The 19,251-nt window shown below is 49.6% G+C and overlaps 1 protein-coding gene across 3 annotated transcripts in view; it reads left to right on the top strand.

The window, feature by feature from the left end:
• The window catches only part of LRRC20 (leucine rich repeat containing 20), a 75,201-nt gene extending 59,964 nt beyond the window's left edge, over nucleotides 1-15,237 (top strand). For all 3 annotated transcript variants that reach the window (XM_061161715.1, XM_061161714.1, XM_061161716.1), the window contains one exon: nucleotides 12,750-15,237. In XM_061161715.1, coding sequence (XP_061017698.1) covers nucleotides 12,750-12,904 — 155 coding nt within the window. In that variant the 3' untranslated portion in view covers nucleotides 12,905-15,237. The remainder of the gene's footprint in view (nucleotides 1-12,749) is intronic.
• The last annotated feature ends 4,014 nt before the right edge of the window (nucleotides 15,238-19,251 follow it).

Genomic DNA, 19,251 nt, shown 5'->3' with positions numbered 1-19,251 from the left:
CATGACTGGTGACTGAGCACACACAGGCTTCACCTCCAACCTCCTGAATCATAATCTGCACCTGAGAAAGACACCCAGGTGCCTTCTGTGCACAGCAGGACCTTTTTCCTAAAGCCCCCAGTGCCTGCTAATTGGCCCTGCCCTCCTCCCAAGCACAGTGCTCCTTGAGCCTCATGGAATTCCTCAGGGTACCTGCCACAGATCCCCATTTGGATCCCTCTGGAGCGCTTGTTAAAAAGAAAGGCTCCTGGGTCTCCTCTCAGACCCACCACATCAGATTTTGTGTGGATGGGACCCAGGAATCTGCCTTTCTAACACATGCCCTGGGCGAGGCAGTGGTGTGTTGATCGAGAATCTGTGCAACTGATGTCTATCATTCTCTCCTTTCCTCACATCCATCCAGCTAGTGCCTAGTACAGCCCACTCTGCTTTCTGAATCATCTATTGCAACTGGTTCTTCCTTTCATACTTCACAACCTCCACCCCTGACTCCCAGTCTTCATCATAGTTTATCTGGGCCATGGCACCAGCCCTCAAACATAAGGTTTCCACAAAGCACAGGACCCTCATCCCCTGGGATACAAGGATGACAATGAGGGGGGCACTGTTGAGACTTGGGGGGAGCACTCCTGCCCCAAGGGGACACCTGCACGCCTGCCATGGCCCAGTGTATCTCTGGGGGCCCAGGCCCTCTGTCGCAGTAACTTCTCCCTCCTCTGGGAAGGTGGTGGGGTGAAGAGGCAGATCCCTGCAGGGAACCACAGCTTCACTGTGGTCTCCATCAATAGAAGAAAGTCTCCAGGGTGTCCTCCCTTAGCCTGGGGCACAGGTGCCCACTAGGGCCTCAGGATTGCCCTCCCACTGCATTGATGTCAGTATGCCAGCCTCACCCTGTTTCACAGAATGAGTTAATCAGCATCACAGGAGCAGAGAGGCATGGCTTTATTTCACTCTGGGGCTCTACCATGCTGCCCCTCAGTGGGAGGTTCTGCAGGCTCTGTTTGTTTGTTCTGGAAGCTCTCGAGGGGGCGGGGAGATGAGCCACTAGCACTGAGTACCAAGTGCTAAGTGAGAGGGCCACATAGCAGCTGAGCAGGGAAGGGCTTCCTGGGGAGCAGGAGTGAGTGGGACCCAGTCCTCTTGTTCTGAAGCACAGCCTCTCTGTGCCTCTTGGGGGACAGAAGGAGACTTCTTTCATAAGAGCCCAGGAAATAGTTTTTAAATAGAGGAAACCCTAGAAAAGCAGAAGTGAAAGTAATGTTCCATTTGATCTGAAAAGATAAAATCGCACCGATTTCAAAATCTAACAGCCATGGCTGCTTGACACTGCTCTTCTGTAATTCTCATTTAATTTGCTCAGGCCTCTCTTCTGGATAGGAGGTGTTACCTTCACTTGACAGCTAAGAGACAGGCTCAGAGATTAAACAGATTGCACAGGGGTGTGTGGTGGAGGCAGGATTTGAACCCAGTTCTTTGGCATTCCTGGGCCCACATTGTCTTTGGTGTTCCAGAGCTTGCCTGGTCTACATGTGCTGGGTGTGGAGGGTGTGGGTGGCACCCAGAGAAGCATGTACAGGTGCCACATGTCTGGTAGCACCAGTATGCTGTTGGCCAGGTCACAAGGGGAGAGTTTTCCTACCCTGGTCTTGCTCAGCCCTGGCACTATCCCTATGGTGGCAGAGAAGGGAGCTCTCCCTGCAAGGAGTCACACTACAAGGGCTTTTAGCTGCTATTAACAAGGGGCCAATTGGCAAGCACATTTCCTGTAGCTTCCTGCCTGCCAGAGAAGGCTGTTAACTTGTGCATGTGTGTGTGTGTTAGCCGCTTGATTGTGTTAGACTCTGCGACCCTATGAACTTTGGCCTGCCAGGCTTCTCTATCCATGGAATTCTATAGGCAAGAATACTGGAGTGGGTGGTCATTCCCTTCTCCAGAGGCTCTTTCCAACCCAGGGGTCGAACCTGGGTCTCCTGCTTTACAGGTGAATTCTTTACTGTCTGAGCCACCAGGGAAACCCTGCTAACCCCTAAGATGTGTCACAGCAGAGGAGGTCTGGGAAGACAACGTCAAATCCCTGACACTATCCTCCTGCCCCTGGATCTTGGACTCTAAGCCTGTCTGAGGGGACTCCTAGGCACTGGGTTTGAATCCCCACCCCCCCACCCCACCCCCGAGCATACAACAGTCTGAGCCTTGCCCTACCCCTTCCACCAGGCACTAAGTGTTACAGGGCCCGAGAGAAGAGAATTCACCCTCCAAGGTGGCAGCCGTCTGCGTGGCACAGTGGACTCATGCCCTCCGCCCAGTATGTCCTTGTTCAGCACCAGCAGAGTGCTGCCGCGTACCCCACGGTCAGTGAGAAGTCAGTGCATGCATCGATCGTGAAGCCATCGTTAGACACAGTGTAGGAGTGCTTGCTGGCCGTGGAGCCCCTTGAGGGAGAAGCTTGGAGTAAACAAACAGTCTTCAACATCAATTAGACTTGGCTTCCAGACGTGGAGGGGAGGAAAGCTCTTGCTGCAGCTCCTGCACATGTGTGTCTGCCTGGAGGGAACTAGCAAGCCAAGCCTCTGGACAGAAGACCTTTCACACACCTGGTCTCTGCCCAAATGGCATCCTCTGTGCCAACCAGTGAGTGGTAAAACCTTGATTACCCAGAACCTCCAATTATCCAGGATGCTCGTCACGCTCTGTCGGTAGCACACAAGAGAAGAGCAAGAAAAGTTCTCTGACATTTGCTTAAAACAAAGCACTTCCATGCTGCCTTAGACAAGCCGGCCTAAGAGACGGTCTGTCCCTGTCTCTGTCCAGAGTGCTGGAGAGCACCCCAGATGCTCTGACTCTCAGAACTCAGCCTTGCAAGGATCTTATTCAGGGAGTAAGAGGCTCCCAGGATCACAAACACAGACTTAGGCAATGGGGAAATGTTCATTCACCAGCTGTTTTTTGACTGGGCAGCTTGCTCTTCACTTGGCACTGTGCTGGAGATGGAGATGGACAAAACACGCTCCCTGTTCTTGCAGGGTCGTGGCATGTCGGTTACCCTGGCTGATACTTAGTGACTGTTTACTTCACATCTGGATCTTCTCTAAGTATTTTCAAGTGTGCGTTTGTTTAACGTGGGTGACAGCCTTATGTTGTTGTTGTCTAGTTGCTAGGTCATGTCTGACTCTTTGCAACCCCATGGACTGCAGCACGCCAGTCTCCGCTGTTCTTCACTATCTCCCGGAGTTTGCTCACATTCGTGTCCATCGAATCAGTGATGCTATTTAACCATTTCATCCTCTTCTGCAATCTTCTTTTGCCTTCAATTTTTCCCTTATGAGGCAAGTATTATTATTCTCTCCAGGTGAGGAAACCATGGCTCAGGGAAGTTAAATAAATTGGCCAAGGTCATGCTGCCTGGATAAAACCAGGATCCCAGTCCAGACAGTCTCTCTCCAGAAACCCAGCTGTTGAAGACAGTGCTTTGCCTAAGAAGAGGGACTATAGCTGGAGGGAGATTGAAAGCCATAGGAAAATTATGGCTGAAGCACACAACTTTGGTTGGAGGGAAATTCCCTTGGGGTGGAGAGAATGGGGGTAAGGTAATGAGGCAGGATTTCCTAAGCCATGAATTCAGGCAATCAGCCTGGCTGTTGATGGCTCCGCCCCACACAGTGCAGCAGATGGGCAGCATCCTAGGATGGAAGTGCTAGATGAGTGTTTTCACCAGATTCTCTCATTAAGCTTCACAGGGAAGACCAGTGGTATTCAAACTAGCTCTGCATTCAAATCATCTGGGAGATTTCAAAATACCTGTGTCCAGGCCATACCCCATGCCAGTTAAGTCAGAATCTCTGATGGAGGGTTTGGGGCTTGATAATTTTTTTTTAAAGCTCCCAAATGATTCCAATGTGCAGACAAGGTAGAATCACTGAGCTAAACCAGAACTTTCCAACAACATACATTCCATCCCTCAGGAAACTGTAACCTCCTTCCTTCTCCTCCCTATGTCAGTTGTATGTGTGTGTGCGTGCGCATGCTTAGCTACATCAGGATGGGAAGAGCAATCAGCCCAGCCGTGAGAGCTGACAGTTGGCTGGGAGGGTGACAGAGGTGAGCTCTGTGGACTTGCCTCTTGGCCTCTTTTCCCACTGACCCTACTGGACCCTGGGCATGGTCCTCTGCTGTCCCACAAACTGCCCCTCCTGATTTCCTTGTCGCACACCTAGCGTTTTCATTTATAAATGAACCAAAGGCAACTGAGAACGTATAGATAGCAAAACTGTGGGCCAGTTCCCAGAATTCAAGTTTATTCCAAAGAATCATAGTGTAAGTAGACAGGAATGGGCCAGAGCTCCCGTGTGCTCGGGAGCTTGTGGTCCTGCCTGGGTGGGCTACTTGACTTGGCTCCCCAGTACTGGACATGCTCACTCAAGTTCAATGACCTCAGCTTGGTAGCTTGAAATTGACCATGGTAGGAATATTTATACTATGAAAAAATTGGCACATGCTGGGAATTCCCTGGTGGTCCAGTGGTTAGGATTCAGGGCTTTTGACTGCTGAGGGTCTGGTCAGGGAACTAAGATCCCACTGTGTGTTAGTCTCTCAGTTGTGTTTGACTCTTTGAGACTCCATGGACTGTATGTAGCCTGCCAGGCTCCTCTGTCCATGGAATTCTCCAGGCAAGAACACCGGGATGGGTTGCCATCCCACTGTGTAGTACAACCAAAAAAAAAAAAAGAAAACCTTGGCAAATGCCACAAATCAGGGATGTTTCCCTCCGGGAAGTGGAGTATTAAACCTTAGCCAGCACATCACTTCCTTGTTGGTGCCCTCCCACCCCTCCCACTTCGCCTCCACCACCACCTGTAACTTATTTTGTTTTCTAGAAGCTGGTTTCCCTGGTGAGGCCCTCCCTTACTCATTCCCACCTAGTGCTTATCTTAAAAGCGTTTCTTCCTATTTTTCCAGTTTGTAAAGGAGGTCTGACAATGATCTTAAGTCTGAGAAGAAAGAGTTGTAAAGTTGGTAGCAGTGAGCTTAGGTTTTGACCACGGAGAGGATTTACAAAGGATTCACAAAGGAGCCATTCACACGTCCGCCCCCACCTGGGAGAGGAGCTTTCAGGAGGCCATTCCTTTTCCATCCCACGTGTCCTTCACCCCTCACTTCCAGACTCTTGCTTTACACACAGCAGATGAGGCGGCTCTTGTCCTCCATCCTCCAGTACAAAGGAGGGACCGGCAGACACTTAATGGGAGGTCACAGCAAAACTGCCATTGTTTCCTGAGGCCCTCCCAGAGCTTCTCACTGAAACAGTTGGAGGAGCAGAGAGGTGGGGGTGGGCGGGTGCAGGGACTTCAGTGGGGAAGGGGAGGGACACAGGAGAGAAAAAGGGGAAATCTGCCCTGGAAGACAAATTGCCAGGCTTGGGCCAGGCAATCTGAGTTACTTACTTGGCTGTCTGCAGAGCAGCCAGAAATAGGACTATGTTATTTCTTTATTTTTAATTCCTTATTTATTTATTTTGGACACAGTCTCCAGCATGCGGGATCTTAGTTTCCTGACCAGGGATCGAACCCATGCCCCCTGCATTGGGAGCACAGAGTCTTGACCACTAGATCTCCAGGGAAGTCCCAACCGTGTTATTTCTGAAGAGAATTGTCATGACCTGGCTTTGACTGCATATCAGATCTGGGCTGGGGAGTGCCTCTGGCAGGCAGCCGCACTAGAAGTCCACGGGCTCACCTTGCTGGCCAGCCTGTGATGAGGAGGAGGGAATCACAGTGGGGCTTTTCTCCTTCTATGTTTTTCTTTCCCCGGAACCCTGCCCTTAGGGAAACATAGTGTCTCAAGGTTCATTGGTGGATTCCTTAAAACACTGTGCTCCCCATCCTCTTGATAGGGTTGCCTGCCATGCTCTCTGTACCTTCTTGGGGAGCACCATCTGGTCCCTTCTGTGGGCCTCTGTAGCCTCATGAGGCAGAGGACCATTTAAAGATGAGAGATTGAGGTTCAGAGAGGTCAGGGGCCCACCTGAGGTTGCACAACTCCAAGTGGCAGATCTGAGGTCAGGGCCCGAATCTCTGCCCCGTGCTCTCCCGCAGATGGCCTGTCTTCACCAGAGGGCTTAGAACTGCCCGCACACAGCCTCCCCGAGGGACTCAGCCTGCAGGCCTGGCGGGTGCGTGCGGTGTCACCTGTGCCGCCTGAGCACGGGGCAGCTTCAGCCTTCTCCCTGTGCCGCGCCCGCCCCACACACCCAGGGCTCCGTCCAGCGCTGTGGGGCGGAGGAGGCTCAGTCACGGCCCCCACCCCGTCTTCTGAAGGGACAGCCCTGGCTGTCAGTGTCCCTCCTTGTTACAGGCACGATTCTCTGTCCCACCAGTTTACCATAGTTTGCCTGCTTGTGTCCTGTGGCATTTCAAGAGGGGCTGGAAGCTCGGTATCCTTGATTGTAGTTGTTGCAGGCTCCAGGCATCAGGAGCTGTGTCAGGGCTGAGGTGTGGGGTTGGCTCTGGCTGCCAGGCCAGCCTGGATTCTCGAGCATGAATGTGCCTGCAGCCCCCCACCCCCACCCCGGGGAGACTAAGATAGCCCTCATGTGCTGCCCACCAGCCTAAAGCCCAGGACTGGGGCGCCGCCCTGCATCTTTACCCAGCATCCCAGGTCCCACTGAAGGAGGCATCAGGCTCCATACTCACTGCTCGGGATTCCTTGGGGATTGAGGCAGAGATGCTGAAAAAAATCCTGAAAATTCAGGCATTCTGGCTGGAAGGGTTATCTTCTGGATCAGAAGTGAGACTGCCAGCCATGTGTAAGTGTTGCTTACAGTGTTGATCTAGCCTGGGCAGCCCCCAGGGCACCATGATTTGTGTCTAAGCTGCCAAGAAAACTGGCAGACTGGGGCCCTAGGCCACCACGCTGGGGAGCCTCTGATCCCAATTCTGGAAGGGACCAGAGGGCCTCAGCTCCACCCAAAGTGGGAATCAGAAGTCCCACTGGCCTCTGCTGTGACTTCTGGAGCTCACTCAGTAACACTTGCCACTTCCCTGGGCTCAGACTCCTTCTCCTGTCAGCATCCTTTTAGACCAGAAGTGCCACACGTATGAAGAATCATGCTGTGGAGGGACCATTTTTATCATCTTGAGTCTAGCTTGTGCCCCTGGCATGAAACAAGTTTGCCAGTCAATAGTGCCCATGATTAGTGAAGAGAATTCAAGCTAACCTTGGAGAAGTAATTTTCTCTAAACACTGTCCATTCTGATGCTGCTATTATTGATTATTTTAAGCTTCCACAGACATAAGCAGGAGTCTGGGAGGGCGGTCTGTGGTGGAAAGAGGGTTGGAGTCATCTCTCATTTTCTGGAATAATGAAAGTTGGAAACAACCTGAATGTCTTTAACAGTAGAGAAATGAGCCACAGCGTGATTGCTCCATTCTTTGGACCACCAAATGGCCATAATACTGTCACTGACTTGTAACCTGAAAAGATGTTTACAATGTGTCATCAAGAAAAACTATGTTATGGCATAGTATCTAGGAGGCCATTGTTGAAACATAGTTGTGAACACACATACATACACACACATACAAGTATAAAAAAGTTGGTAAGACCATATACTTCACATTAAGTAATTGGTTCTACATGGTGGAACATGGGTGATTTTATTTCTGCTCATCAATATTTTCTCATTTTCCAAATTGGATTATTGTGCTAAAGAACTAGTAACCTATCACAACCTTGGCCCACAGAGGCCTGGCCCTGACTAGCAAAAGTGCCCAGAGTGGGTCAGGTCAGAGGAAGGGTCCCAACTCTTGAACGTACTGAAGTTAGAGTTGTTTAATCAAATGGTGTTGATGGTGGGTCCACTGTGTGCCCAGCTCAGGTTGGTTTTGAGCCTGAAGGAACTTATGATCTAGTTCAGGAGGTAAAATGTTCATTCATTTATTTGTTCATTCCTTCATCCAACAAATAGCTATTGAGCACCTGTGGGCACTGTGCTAGGTACTGTACTTACAGCATGAATATAGTCCCAGAGTGTGATGTAAGATATGTTCTCCTATCAAGTGGTACGGGAGTTTGAATGGGGACCAGAGGGAGAGACAGAGGAGGGGGCCTTTGAGCTGGAATATGAGGATCCACAAGACTCAGTGAATGGGGATGAGGGTATGCCCCACGGGAGGGGTGGGCTGGGGCTCTTCTTCCTCTCCAGGTGTGCCAAAGTCCAAAGATCTGGCTTCTGTTAGCAGCATGATGCCAATGTACCATGTAGCCCTAGGGAGCTTATGTAACCTCTCTAAGCCTAAGTTTTACCACCCACAAAATGCAGATCATTTCATATCCTCTTCTTCACCATCCAGCCACGTCCCTCTCTTCTTAAGATGCTTGGAGACTGAATGTTCTCCTTTGTGCTTTATCCAGAAACTCTCCATTTGCCTCTTGGGCTTATTGTTTGCTAACTTGGCTAGGCCAGTTGTTGATTCTGCCAGCTTTAATGCAGTCTGTTGGCCCCATTTCTTCTTCCTCTAAGCTGCTCAAATGACCTTCATGGTTAAACCAGGGGAAAGAAATACACTTAATCCCACGCTATCACTCTCCTCCAGCAGAGCCATTTGGAGAACACTGAAGACTCTGAAGAGGCCAACTCCGTGGGTGGTACTTGGAAATGACAGGCTGAGAACTCAAGGAGCACTGAAAACTCAGGGAGCGCTGCTCTCTCTAGGCCTGGAGTCAGGCAGATTTGCTCTAAGGCTGGGCTGCAGCAGGTCTTCATGCCATGCCCAGCAAACCTCCGCAGGGGCATCACAGGGAGACCCTCCTCCCCATCTCAGGAGCACTGGCCACTTTGTAACCCTTGCTGCAGGATGGAGGAGTCATATAGTTCAGAGAGAGAGGTCGTTAGCAACCCCTAGTTCTTGCTTGAAGGCAGGCCAGGGTGAACAGACATCACTTAGGGGATGGTGGATGATGGGAAACCTGATTAGGTATTGAGAGTGAAACTTTCTGGCTCAACCAACTTAGCAGAATTCTTGCTAACATTGAACATGAGAGACGAACACACAAGTGCAAAAGTCAGGCCTAGATGAAAAATCCAGGGGAGCTAGAGTAGAGTCAGAGAATCGTTGTCAGCATAGAGACTCTGTGATTCAGTTTCCCTATCTGCCAAATGAGTCACTATGAAGGACCATCTAGTGCAGGGCCTCAAATATCAATTCTCAGAGTCAGCCTCTTTTCTGGGACCCATTTTATGAACAACAATGTGTTAACCTCCCTGGGCCTTGATTATCTCCTGTGTCACCTGGGATAGAATGGTAAATACTCTGTGAAATGATCTGAGTTTTTAAATAATTAATTAATTAGTTTTAATTGGAGGATAATTTCTTTACAGTGCTGTGATTATTGCTATACATCGACGTGAATCATCCACAAGTGCGCGTGTCTCCCCCCCCTGAAAGCCCCCCCCACCTCCCTCCCCACCCCATCCTTCTGTATTGTCCCAGAGCACCAGCTTTGAGTGCCCTGCCTCATGCCTCGAGCTTGCACTGATGACCTGACCTTTAAAAGAAAATTATTTATTTATTTATTATTGGCTGAGCCAGGTCTTTCGTTGCTGTGTGCGGGCTTTCGCTAGTTGTGGTGAGTGTGGGCTGCTCTTCCTTGCAGTGCATGAGCTTCTCATTGCAATGGCTTCTCTTGTTGCAGAGCACAGGCTCTAGGGTGCAGGGGCTCAGTAGTTGCGGCTCGAGGGCTCTAGAGCACAAGCTCAGTAGTTTTGGCACATGGGGCTTAGTTGCTCCAAGGCATATGGAATCTTTCTGGACCAGAGATGGAACCTCTGTCCCCTGCCTTGGCAGGCAGATTCTTATCCCCTGTGCCACCAGGGCGGTCCATGAACTGACTTCTTAAGAGCCCAAGGCAAGAGGATTTTCTTATCTGGGCCATCAGGGGCAAGAGAATGATGTCTGTCACACGTGCCCAGCTGCTGGCTGTGCTGTTGGCCATGGCTGTTACAAAGCTGGTGTGCCAATACAGAGAAGGGGAAGCTTCCAAGTCATTAGTCCTTCTCTTCCCAGCCGTTGTTGGTAGGGCACTTAGGAGCTCACTGTGCGTGAAGAGAGACGAGGAATTCTACAGGCAGCCCCTTCCTTTGGCTCCCACTCCTGCAGCCCCGCCGCCCAGCAAGGAGCATAGGGGAGCAGGCTGCTAGCAGCTGGCTAATGTGACATTAGCATGCGGATGTGCTCCAGAGAAAGCAGAAGCTGAGTGGGCATTGACAGCAGTTGATCTTGCTTTTCCTCCACTCTCAGGAACAGCGTCTGCTCACAACCTAGTGATCTGGAAACGCCTTATCTCTGCTTCTTTTCTTACCTGAGCCTCATGATTGCCTTGGGCTCTGGGTCCCTCCCCATCACCTCCTTCATGCCTCCTGTCCTCTCATCCATCACATAGGTTCCTGTCTGTCAAACGGAGCCCCCTGGCAGCCCTCTAGCCAGTCTTGCTTGGGACCCAGCCCCAGCCATGACCCACCCTAGTAACTCCATGCCAGCTGCCCAGAACATGTTCTTGTGCCCACCATGTCTATGTGCCACCTATGGTGTTTGGCCCTGGGGATTCAAGGACAAAGAAAAGACTCTACACTTAGGAGGTTAAGAATTTCTTCTGTCTCCAGCACTAGACCCTTGGTCTAATTGATAGAGCCAGTCCCCAGGGAGCTCAGAGCCAGTGCCCCCAGGGTACTAAAGGGAGAGCAAACTCCTGTGACCTGTGATCAGTGATGTTTGATGTTACTATCCCCAAAAAGATTGTGACTTGCTGAAGGCTTAGATGATGGGGAACATTTTTTTTTTTTAGCAATAAAGTATTTTAAAATTAAGGTACGTGTATATATTTTTAGACATAATGCTGTTGCATATTTAACATACTACAGGGTAAGGTAACAACTTTTATATGTGCTGGGAAACCAAAATATTCAGATGACTCCCTTTGTTGAGATATTCACTTTGTTGCAGTGGGCTGGAGCCAAACCCACAGTGTCTCTGAGGAATCACTGCACAGATATTCTCTTATTCACACTTAAACAACCATGTGAGGTATATACTGTTATTATCCTGATATGAAGTTCATTTTATTATTTTTTAATTAAAGTATAGTTTTAGGTATATAGTGAAGTGATTCAGCTATACAAATATAATATATACTTTTTTCAGGTTTCTTACCCACATAGATTATTACAAGATATTTAATATAGTTTCCTATGCTATACAGTAAATCCTTGTTATTTTTTTATATACAGTGGTGTGGATCTGTTAATCCCATACTCCTAATTTATCGCTCCTCCACTCTGCCTTGGGAGTCCCAGGTGGCTTGGTGGTAAAGAATCCAGTGCTAATGCAGGAGACACAGGAGACTTGGGTTCCATCCCTGGGTCAGGAAGATTCCCCTGGAGAAGGAAATGGCAACCCACTCTGGTATTCTTGACTGGAAAATCCCATGGACAGAGGAGCCCGGAGGGCTACAGTTCACGGGATTGCAGAGTCAAACACAACTGAGCACACACACATGCACCCCGCCTTTCCCCTTGGACAGCCATGCATTGCTTTACATGTCTGTGAGCCTGCTTCTGTTTTGTAAATAACTTAATTTGTATTATATTTTAGATTCCACACACAAATGATATATGGTATTTGTCTGTCTCTATCTGACTTGCTTCACTCAGTATATTATTCTTTAGGTCCATCTGTGTTGCTACAAATGGCATTATTTCATTGTTTTTTTATGGCTGAGTAGTATTCCATCGTGTACACACACACACACACACACACACACACACACACACATGACATCTTTATCCATTCTTCTGTTGATGGACACTTAAGTTGCATGCATGTCCTGGCTATTGTAAATAGTGCTACTATGAACATTATGGTGCATGTATCTTTTCAAATTAGAGTTTATGTCTTTTCCGTATATTTGACATGAAATTTAGTAATTTGCTTTAGGCACACAGCTGTTATGTGGCTGACCTGGGACTTGAGCCAGAGACCAAGGGATCCTAAAGTTTAGGTGTGAGGAACTGTAAATGTTACCAAGTTTTAGTATAGCTTTAAAGAAAATGTGATAAAATTAGCCATTTTAAAATGTACAGTTCAGTGGCATTTGATACATTCACACTGCTCTGCAACTGTCAACTCTATCTAGTTCCAAAATACTTTATCACCCCAAAGGAGGCCCTGCACGGTCCCTCTCCAATCCTTCCTTCCCCAGTCCCTGGCAACCACTAATCTACTTTCTGTCCCTGTGGTTTTGCTTGTTCTGGACATTTCATAAGAATAGAATCATGTACTCTGTGAGCTCTTACGTCTGACTTTTTTCATTCAGCATAACGTTTTTCAGGTTCATCTATGTTGTAGCCTGTGTCAAGCTAATAGTCCGTGGTTTGTCTATACTGCTTTTTGTTTATCCATTCATCAGTGGACACTGGTGAATAATGCTGCTGTGGATACATGTACACAAGTGTTTTGAGTACCTGTTTGCAATTCGGTGAGTTCCACTCAGGAGTAGCATGGCTGGGATAAGTAGTAATCCTGTGTTTAATAGGATGCTTTCCTGCCTGTGGTTGTATCTCCCTGGTGGGTCCCAATGGCCCCTCACACGGGGCCGGGTGCCAGGCGCTGAGCCCACATACAGTGAGTGAATCCATCTTCCTTCTTCTCTGCCCGCGTGTCCCCGACCACCTAACCTGTCCCCTTCTCCCTGACAGACGTGCCCGTGGAGAAGCTGGCTGCCATGCCTGCCTTGCACCGCATCAACCTGCGCTTCAACCCGCTGAACGCCGAGGTGCGGGTCATCGCCCCACCCCTCATCAAGTTCGACATGCTCATGTCTCCAGAGGGCGCCCGGGCCCCCCCACCCTAGGCCTGCCTCCTCATGCCCACCCAGCAAGGGACGGAGGCCACCTGGCCTGGCGCCCTAGGGGAGGGAGTCCCATGGGCCTGTGTGAAGCCAAGCTTGGGGGGCTGGGGGCGGGCGGGCTGAGTAGCGCGCGGTGGGAGGGTGCGGCGGTCCCAGGTAGATAGCGTAGAGCGGTAGTGGGCCCTGGAGTACCTGGATGGAGGAGGCGAGGAGGGGCTTGGAGCCCAGGCAACCGGCACTCACAGCTCCTGTGCAAACCTGGGCAGGTCCTCTGAGCCGTGCAATTTGAGAAAGGGGGCAATGGCAGGGGCTTTTGCCTCCTTTTGGCTCCTTGAAGGCTTTTGGCAGAACACATACCTCCAAGTTACCTGCAAGTCGTCAGTACCTTCTGGGCCCATGGATGAGCATTGCTGCGTACTTTCCGGGCCCTTGTGGGTTTGAGGCTTTGTTTCTAGTGCTGAGAGCCAGCAGCTGCCTTGAGAGTGACAGAAGACAACCTCCATCTATTAATTGTCTCCTGAGGACCGACCTGGATGAGGCCCTCCACTGTGCCCCGTCCTCAGCCCTCTGGGCCCCTGGATTGGCGCGAACCGGAGCTAGGCTTCACGGGAAAGCTGCAGAGAGAGTGTGGCCCAGCGCTGAGGCGCGGCTGAGAAAGTTTGTGTAGGGGCCCAGGGACCGGCGGGGGCATATCCAGTAGGCCCTGTGCTTCCCCATGACTAAGAAGTCAGCGGGGCTGGAAGTCCAGACTGCTGCATCCCTCCCCCGTGGTGACCGGGTTTGCCTGGCGTCGGTCCTGCTGCAGGAATGACGGCCCAGAGAGAAACACAGACATCTGCACCTGTGCCACGCTCAACACAGTCGCCCTCAGACAGTTGTCTGGCTGCCTTGTCATTGGTCCACGTGGCGGCAGAAGGCACCATGGACCCCTGGATTTGTGACCAGTTCCCAGGCCGCCACCACCCAGAGCCCTGATGACCTAGTCATCTCTAGGCCCTCCATCTGGAGTCTAGGGTGTGGCCAGGAAATTGTGTGACCAGCCATCTCTGTGTGCCCGGGACTGAGGGGTTTCCTGGGACGTGGGACTTTCAGCGCTAACACTGGGACAGCACTCAGCAAATGGGCAGCTTGTCCCTCCATGGGGCCTGGGGCTCTGGCTTCCTGACCACACCTGTGGTTTGGACAGTTGCTGACCCCGTGGTCCCCAGATATATCTACCTCCCACCTTCTCATCCGTGCAGCAAGCATACTCAGAGCCCAGAGCCCACCTGGCCTGGTCTACAGGAGACAGCTGAGGCCTCAGGAGTCTGCAGCAAGCCAGACTACCCAGACCCTACATCTGTGGACTAGTGGCCCTCTTCCTGTCCTGAGGTTAGGCTGTTCACAGCTCAGACCACTGCTCAGAGCACTAACCCTTTCTCAGAATGCTCCCAGGCCCATTCCTCCTCCCCGGCTCCACGGCCTGCCCCTGCCCAGGCCTTCGGTCTCGGCAAGAGGCTGACTGGTTGGGCCACTGTTGGCCCATTGATGAATGATCAATGTTCGCTGTGCTCATCTTTCAAGGCCTGGTTGGTGAAGCTCTGGGAGAAAGTGTTTTCAGGTTGAGGAGGCTAAAATGGGATCTTCTAGGGCTTTGGAGTTCAGCTGTGGATGGTGGGGACGAGTGAGCCTGTAGTCCAGCCCAGGCTGGTTGGGATACCCTAGACTGTGTCCTGGAGTGGGGTTTTTCCTTGTCAAAGAAGGGATGCACTTTTCCAATATGCAGGAATACACTGTATAGCCAGAGCCTTGCAGCTCAAGTGTGGTCTGTGGGCCTGCAGAGTTGGCATCCATGGGAGCTCGATAGAAATGCAGAATCCCAGGCCCTATTCTAGACTTCTGGAACTAGAAACTGCATTTCAGAAGAGCTGATTCCCACAAGTAGGGGCCTGGGGCGATCCTAGGGACATTTTCAGAGAAGAGGGTGAAGGTTCTCGGCTCTCCCTCTGCACCATTGATGGAGTCTAAGTCTGCTCATGTCCCCCTAAACCAGCCCCCAGAGACCCTGGGCCCCTTCTATCTTTCCAGAAGCTGTGTGGTGCTCCCAGTGAAGGGACTGACCCAAAGCCACCAAGAGAGGAGAGGTGGCTTTGCCTGGCCTTCCTGGGTAACTTCTACTGCTTCCCCAGGTTGTCACCTAAAGCCCTTAGATGGGGTGGCTTCTGGAAGCTGTCTTCTACTCTGCTTGGAGAGTTTGCCCATGCCTGCTGGGAAAGCTTGGGCACTCAGAGAAGGCCCCAAATCAAAGCCCACTGTGTGAGTGAGCCCTTCGCTTCATTCTGCAATAAAGAATGCATTGGTTTCATCTGCCTGTTGGTGTTTGATTCATTCTCATGGCACAGATCTCACATGGCCCGGGTGGTGACCCCATCCATCGGCAAAGAGGAGGGGCTGCCCCTCTGGTTGAAATTATGGGGTAAAGCAGCTTGACCCGAGTGTGGCTTGGAATATTCACAGTGGGCGGAGGCACAGCCAGGCAGAGTTGATGCCTGCTGACGCTGTGCGGTTTCAGAGGTCTAAACATCAGTCTGGGGGGACCTGGTACCCGCAGAAGGATGAAGGGGCCCACTGTCCCCGCCTTGCCGTCTCTCCCTGACTGATGCCAGAAATTACACCCTTAGTGGTTCATTTCTCAGGGTCCAAAGTTCTCAACGAGGGGTCTCAGGACCAGCCGGGGAGCTGGTTAGAGATCTCACTCCAACTCCACAGCTACAGAATCAGATGCTCTGGAGGTGGAGCCCAGCACGCCACTTTAGTAATCTTTAACTCCAGCTGTTCTGATGCACGTGAGAAACTGCTCCTGGCTTTGAGGTTTAAGTCAGTTTTTGTTTCTAAATCTGGGAGATCAGCCCAAGTTTGCCTTGAGTTTTAGGCCAGCCTTGCCATCACTTTTGTTTTACAAACACATATAGAGCTTAGGGCACACCAGGCAGTGTCTAAGCACATGATGGATATTAACTCGTTTAATCTACCAACAAGTGCAGTGAGTTCTGTGCATTGGGCAAATTCCTTTCCTCTCTCTGGACCCTGTTTGCTGTCTGTAAAGAGAAGGGGCTGTAAGGAGATCCCCAAGAGACTTTCTAGAACTCACCCTGTCTGTGGTTCTGGGGGGCTTCACTATAGCAGTGTCTTTTGGACCAGCCTGGACTCAGGCTGCCACGCACCCCGCCCCAAAGGTCAAACAGAAGACTCCCCCGACTCCATTTCTTCTTGCTGAATGCTGGTTCACCAAAAATATCACAGGCTGAGAGCTGTTCGCCAGACAGAGCCGAAACAGCTCTTCTCCGGGTTAGGGAGATCTTTACCATGCCTTCCCAGCGTGCCAGTGTAGGGAGGGCACAGTCATGAGAAGGAGATTTCCAAGTCTGTTTCAGGTGGGGCTTTCTGTGCAGGGAAGGATGCCTTGACTAGGATAGCATAAAGATCGTGATAGAGTTTAGGATCGGTGGACACAACAAGGAGACGTTTTGAGGCGAGGAGTTCAAAGATTCTTAAGATGTAAGCTCTTAAAGACTTAAATGTAAGACCAGAAAACTATGAAGACTATAAACACTATAAAGACTATAAAACTCTTAGAGGAAAACATAGAACACTCAATGACAAAGCAATATCTTCTATGACCCACCGCCTAGAGTAATGGAAATAAAAATAAAAATAAACAAGTGGAACCTAATTAAACTTAAAAGCTTTGGGACAGTAAAGGAAACTACAAACAAGGTGAAAAGACAACCCTCAGAATGGGAGAAACTGACCAAGAATTTCCAAAATATAAAGCAGTTCATACAACTCAATACCAGAAAAACAAACAACCCAATCAAAAAGTGGGAAAAAGACCTAAACACATTTCTCCAAAGAAGACATACAGATGGCTAACAAACACATGAAAAGATGCTCAACATCACTCATTAGAGAAATCCAAATCAAAACTACAATGAGATATCACCCTGCACCAGTCAGAATGGCCCATCATCAAAAAGTCTACAAACAATAAATGCTGGAGAGGGTGTGGAACAAGGGAACCCTCTTGCATTGCTGTATCAATGTAAATTGATACAGCCACTATGGAAGACAGTATGGAGATTCCTTAAAAAACTAGGAATAAAATCACCATATGACCCAGCAATCCCACTCCTAGATATATACTCTGAGAAAACCATAATTGAAAAAGACACATGTACCCCAACGTTCATTGCAGTGCTATTTACAATAGCTAGGACATGAAAGCAACATAGATCTCCATCAACAGATGAATGGATAAAGAAGCTGTGGTACATATACACAATGGAATATTCAGTTCAGTTCAGTTCAGTCGTTCAGTCATGTCCGACTCTGCGACCCCATGAATTGCAGCACGCCAGGCCTCCCTGTCCATCACCAACTCCCGGAGTTTACTCAAACTCACGTCCATCGAGTTGGTGTATCACTCAGCCATAAAAGGGAACACATTTGAGTCAGTTCTAATGAGGTGGACAAACCTAGAGCCTATTACACAGAGTAAAGTAAGTCAGAAATGTAACTATCATATGTTCTCACATATATATGGAATCTAGAAAGTTGGTACTGGTGAATTACTTTTCAGGGCAGCAATGGAGAAACAGACATAGAAAACAGACCTAAGGACACAGGGAGGGGAGGAGGAAGAGGGTGAGATGTATGGAGAGAGAAACATGGAAATTTACAATACCATGTACAAAATAGATAGCGGGAATTTGCTGTATAGCTCAGGGAATTCAAACAGGGACTCTGCGACAATCTAGAAGGGTGGGATGGAGAGGGAGATGGGAGGGTCCGGAGGGAGGGGACATGGGTGTACCTGTGGCTGATTCTTGTTGATGTGTGACAGAAAACCACAAAATTCTGTAAAGCTATTATCCTTCAGTTTAAAAAAGTGAAAAAAAATGAAATATTTATTAAAACGAAAAAAGACAGAAGTTTTTTCTTTCTTTCTTTCTTTTTTTTTTTTTTGGCTGTGCTTAGTGACATGTGGGATCCTAGTTCTCTGACCAAGGATTGAAACTGTGCCCCCTGCATTGGGAATACAGTTTCTTAACACTGGATGGCCAGTGAAGTCCTTGTAAGCTCTCTTTTGATGCTGTTTACTAAAGAGTTAGGCAGTCTGATGTTCCTTTAAATGATGGTTTCAGGGATTTCCTAGAATGAACAATACAGTGATTTATAACTTTTACTCTCTGGGCAAGAATTTCCTGGATTACTACTGCTGTGTTGATTATGATAAGATACAAAGACTTAATAATGTTGACAGTAAGATGTGTGGGGCTAGAGGGTTGCTTTGCTTGAGAATACAGCTGACATATAACATTATATTAGTTTCAGGTGTATAACAGTGATTCCCTATGTGTATAAACTGTGAAATGACCATCACAGTAAGTCTAGTTAACATCCATCACCACACATAGAGGGGTTTGGTTCTCAGTCTCCCCCAGATTCAGTGTTGGACCCTAGGCCTTACTTTGGAGCTACCCTTTACTTTACTGAAACGTGCCTGTCCCTTCTCAGAAAGCTGGCCCTGGGGCGGGGAGCAGTTCCTGGAAGAGAGCGTTGGCAGGGGCCCAGAAGTTCTGGCCAGAGTGCTGGGAGAGATGCCAAGGCCAAGAAGGGTGGGCCTGTGAGTCTGCATCACTGGGCCACTGGGCAGGACATGAGCTGGGCTGGGTCCAAGAGCAGTCAGATCACTCTGTGAACATGAGCCTCAGGGCTGAGTGGGCTAAACCTGTCCCTCAGAAAAGGGGCACAAGCCCAGCTGCTCTAGGTCCGAGCAGGAGCACTCATTGGGCCCCAACTGTTTATCAGCTCTGGGCAGCGCTTCTCTGTCTTCTCATTTACTATCAGCAACACACCCTTGGTCCTCACTCTGCAGATGAGGACAGCCTTAGGGCCTAGGCCTAATGTGTTCCTCGGAAGAAGCAGAGCTGGAGTTTGAGCTGGAAGGCTGGCTGGGATGGGAGATGCCATTGCTTTTTTTCCAACTCACATGTTCTTTCTCCCATCACATTCCTGTGAAGAGCCCCTGACCCTTGCTTTTCTCATCCATAAAATGGGTGCTAAGACTGCCTCCCGTCACACCTCAGGTGGTAGAGGTAAGTAGCTCTTGGCAGTCAGCATTATGCCCACTTCATACACCTAAGAGCTTCCTCATCCTTCTGCTTACACCAGCCTTTGTGTGGGCTCAACTTGAGTGCCCTGACAAGAACCTGTCTCTCAGGGAAGCACAGAGCTGTTTGTCACACATCCCTGGAGGACATCTGGATGCTGATGGGAGATTTCATTCCACAGGAAATGACAAGACTGAC

The sequence above is a fragment of the Dama dama genome, chromosome 15, assembly GCF_033118175.1.
Source record: "Dama dama isolate Ldn47 chromosome 15, ASM3311817v1, whole genome shotgun sequence".
Lineage (NCBI taxonomy): Eukaryota > Metazoa > Chordata > Mammalia > Artiodactyla > Cervidae > Dama > Dama dama.
The sequence above is the reverse complement of the archived record's forward strand: the minus strand, read 5'-3'. Positions and strand labels throughout refer to the sequence as shown.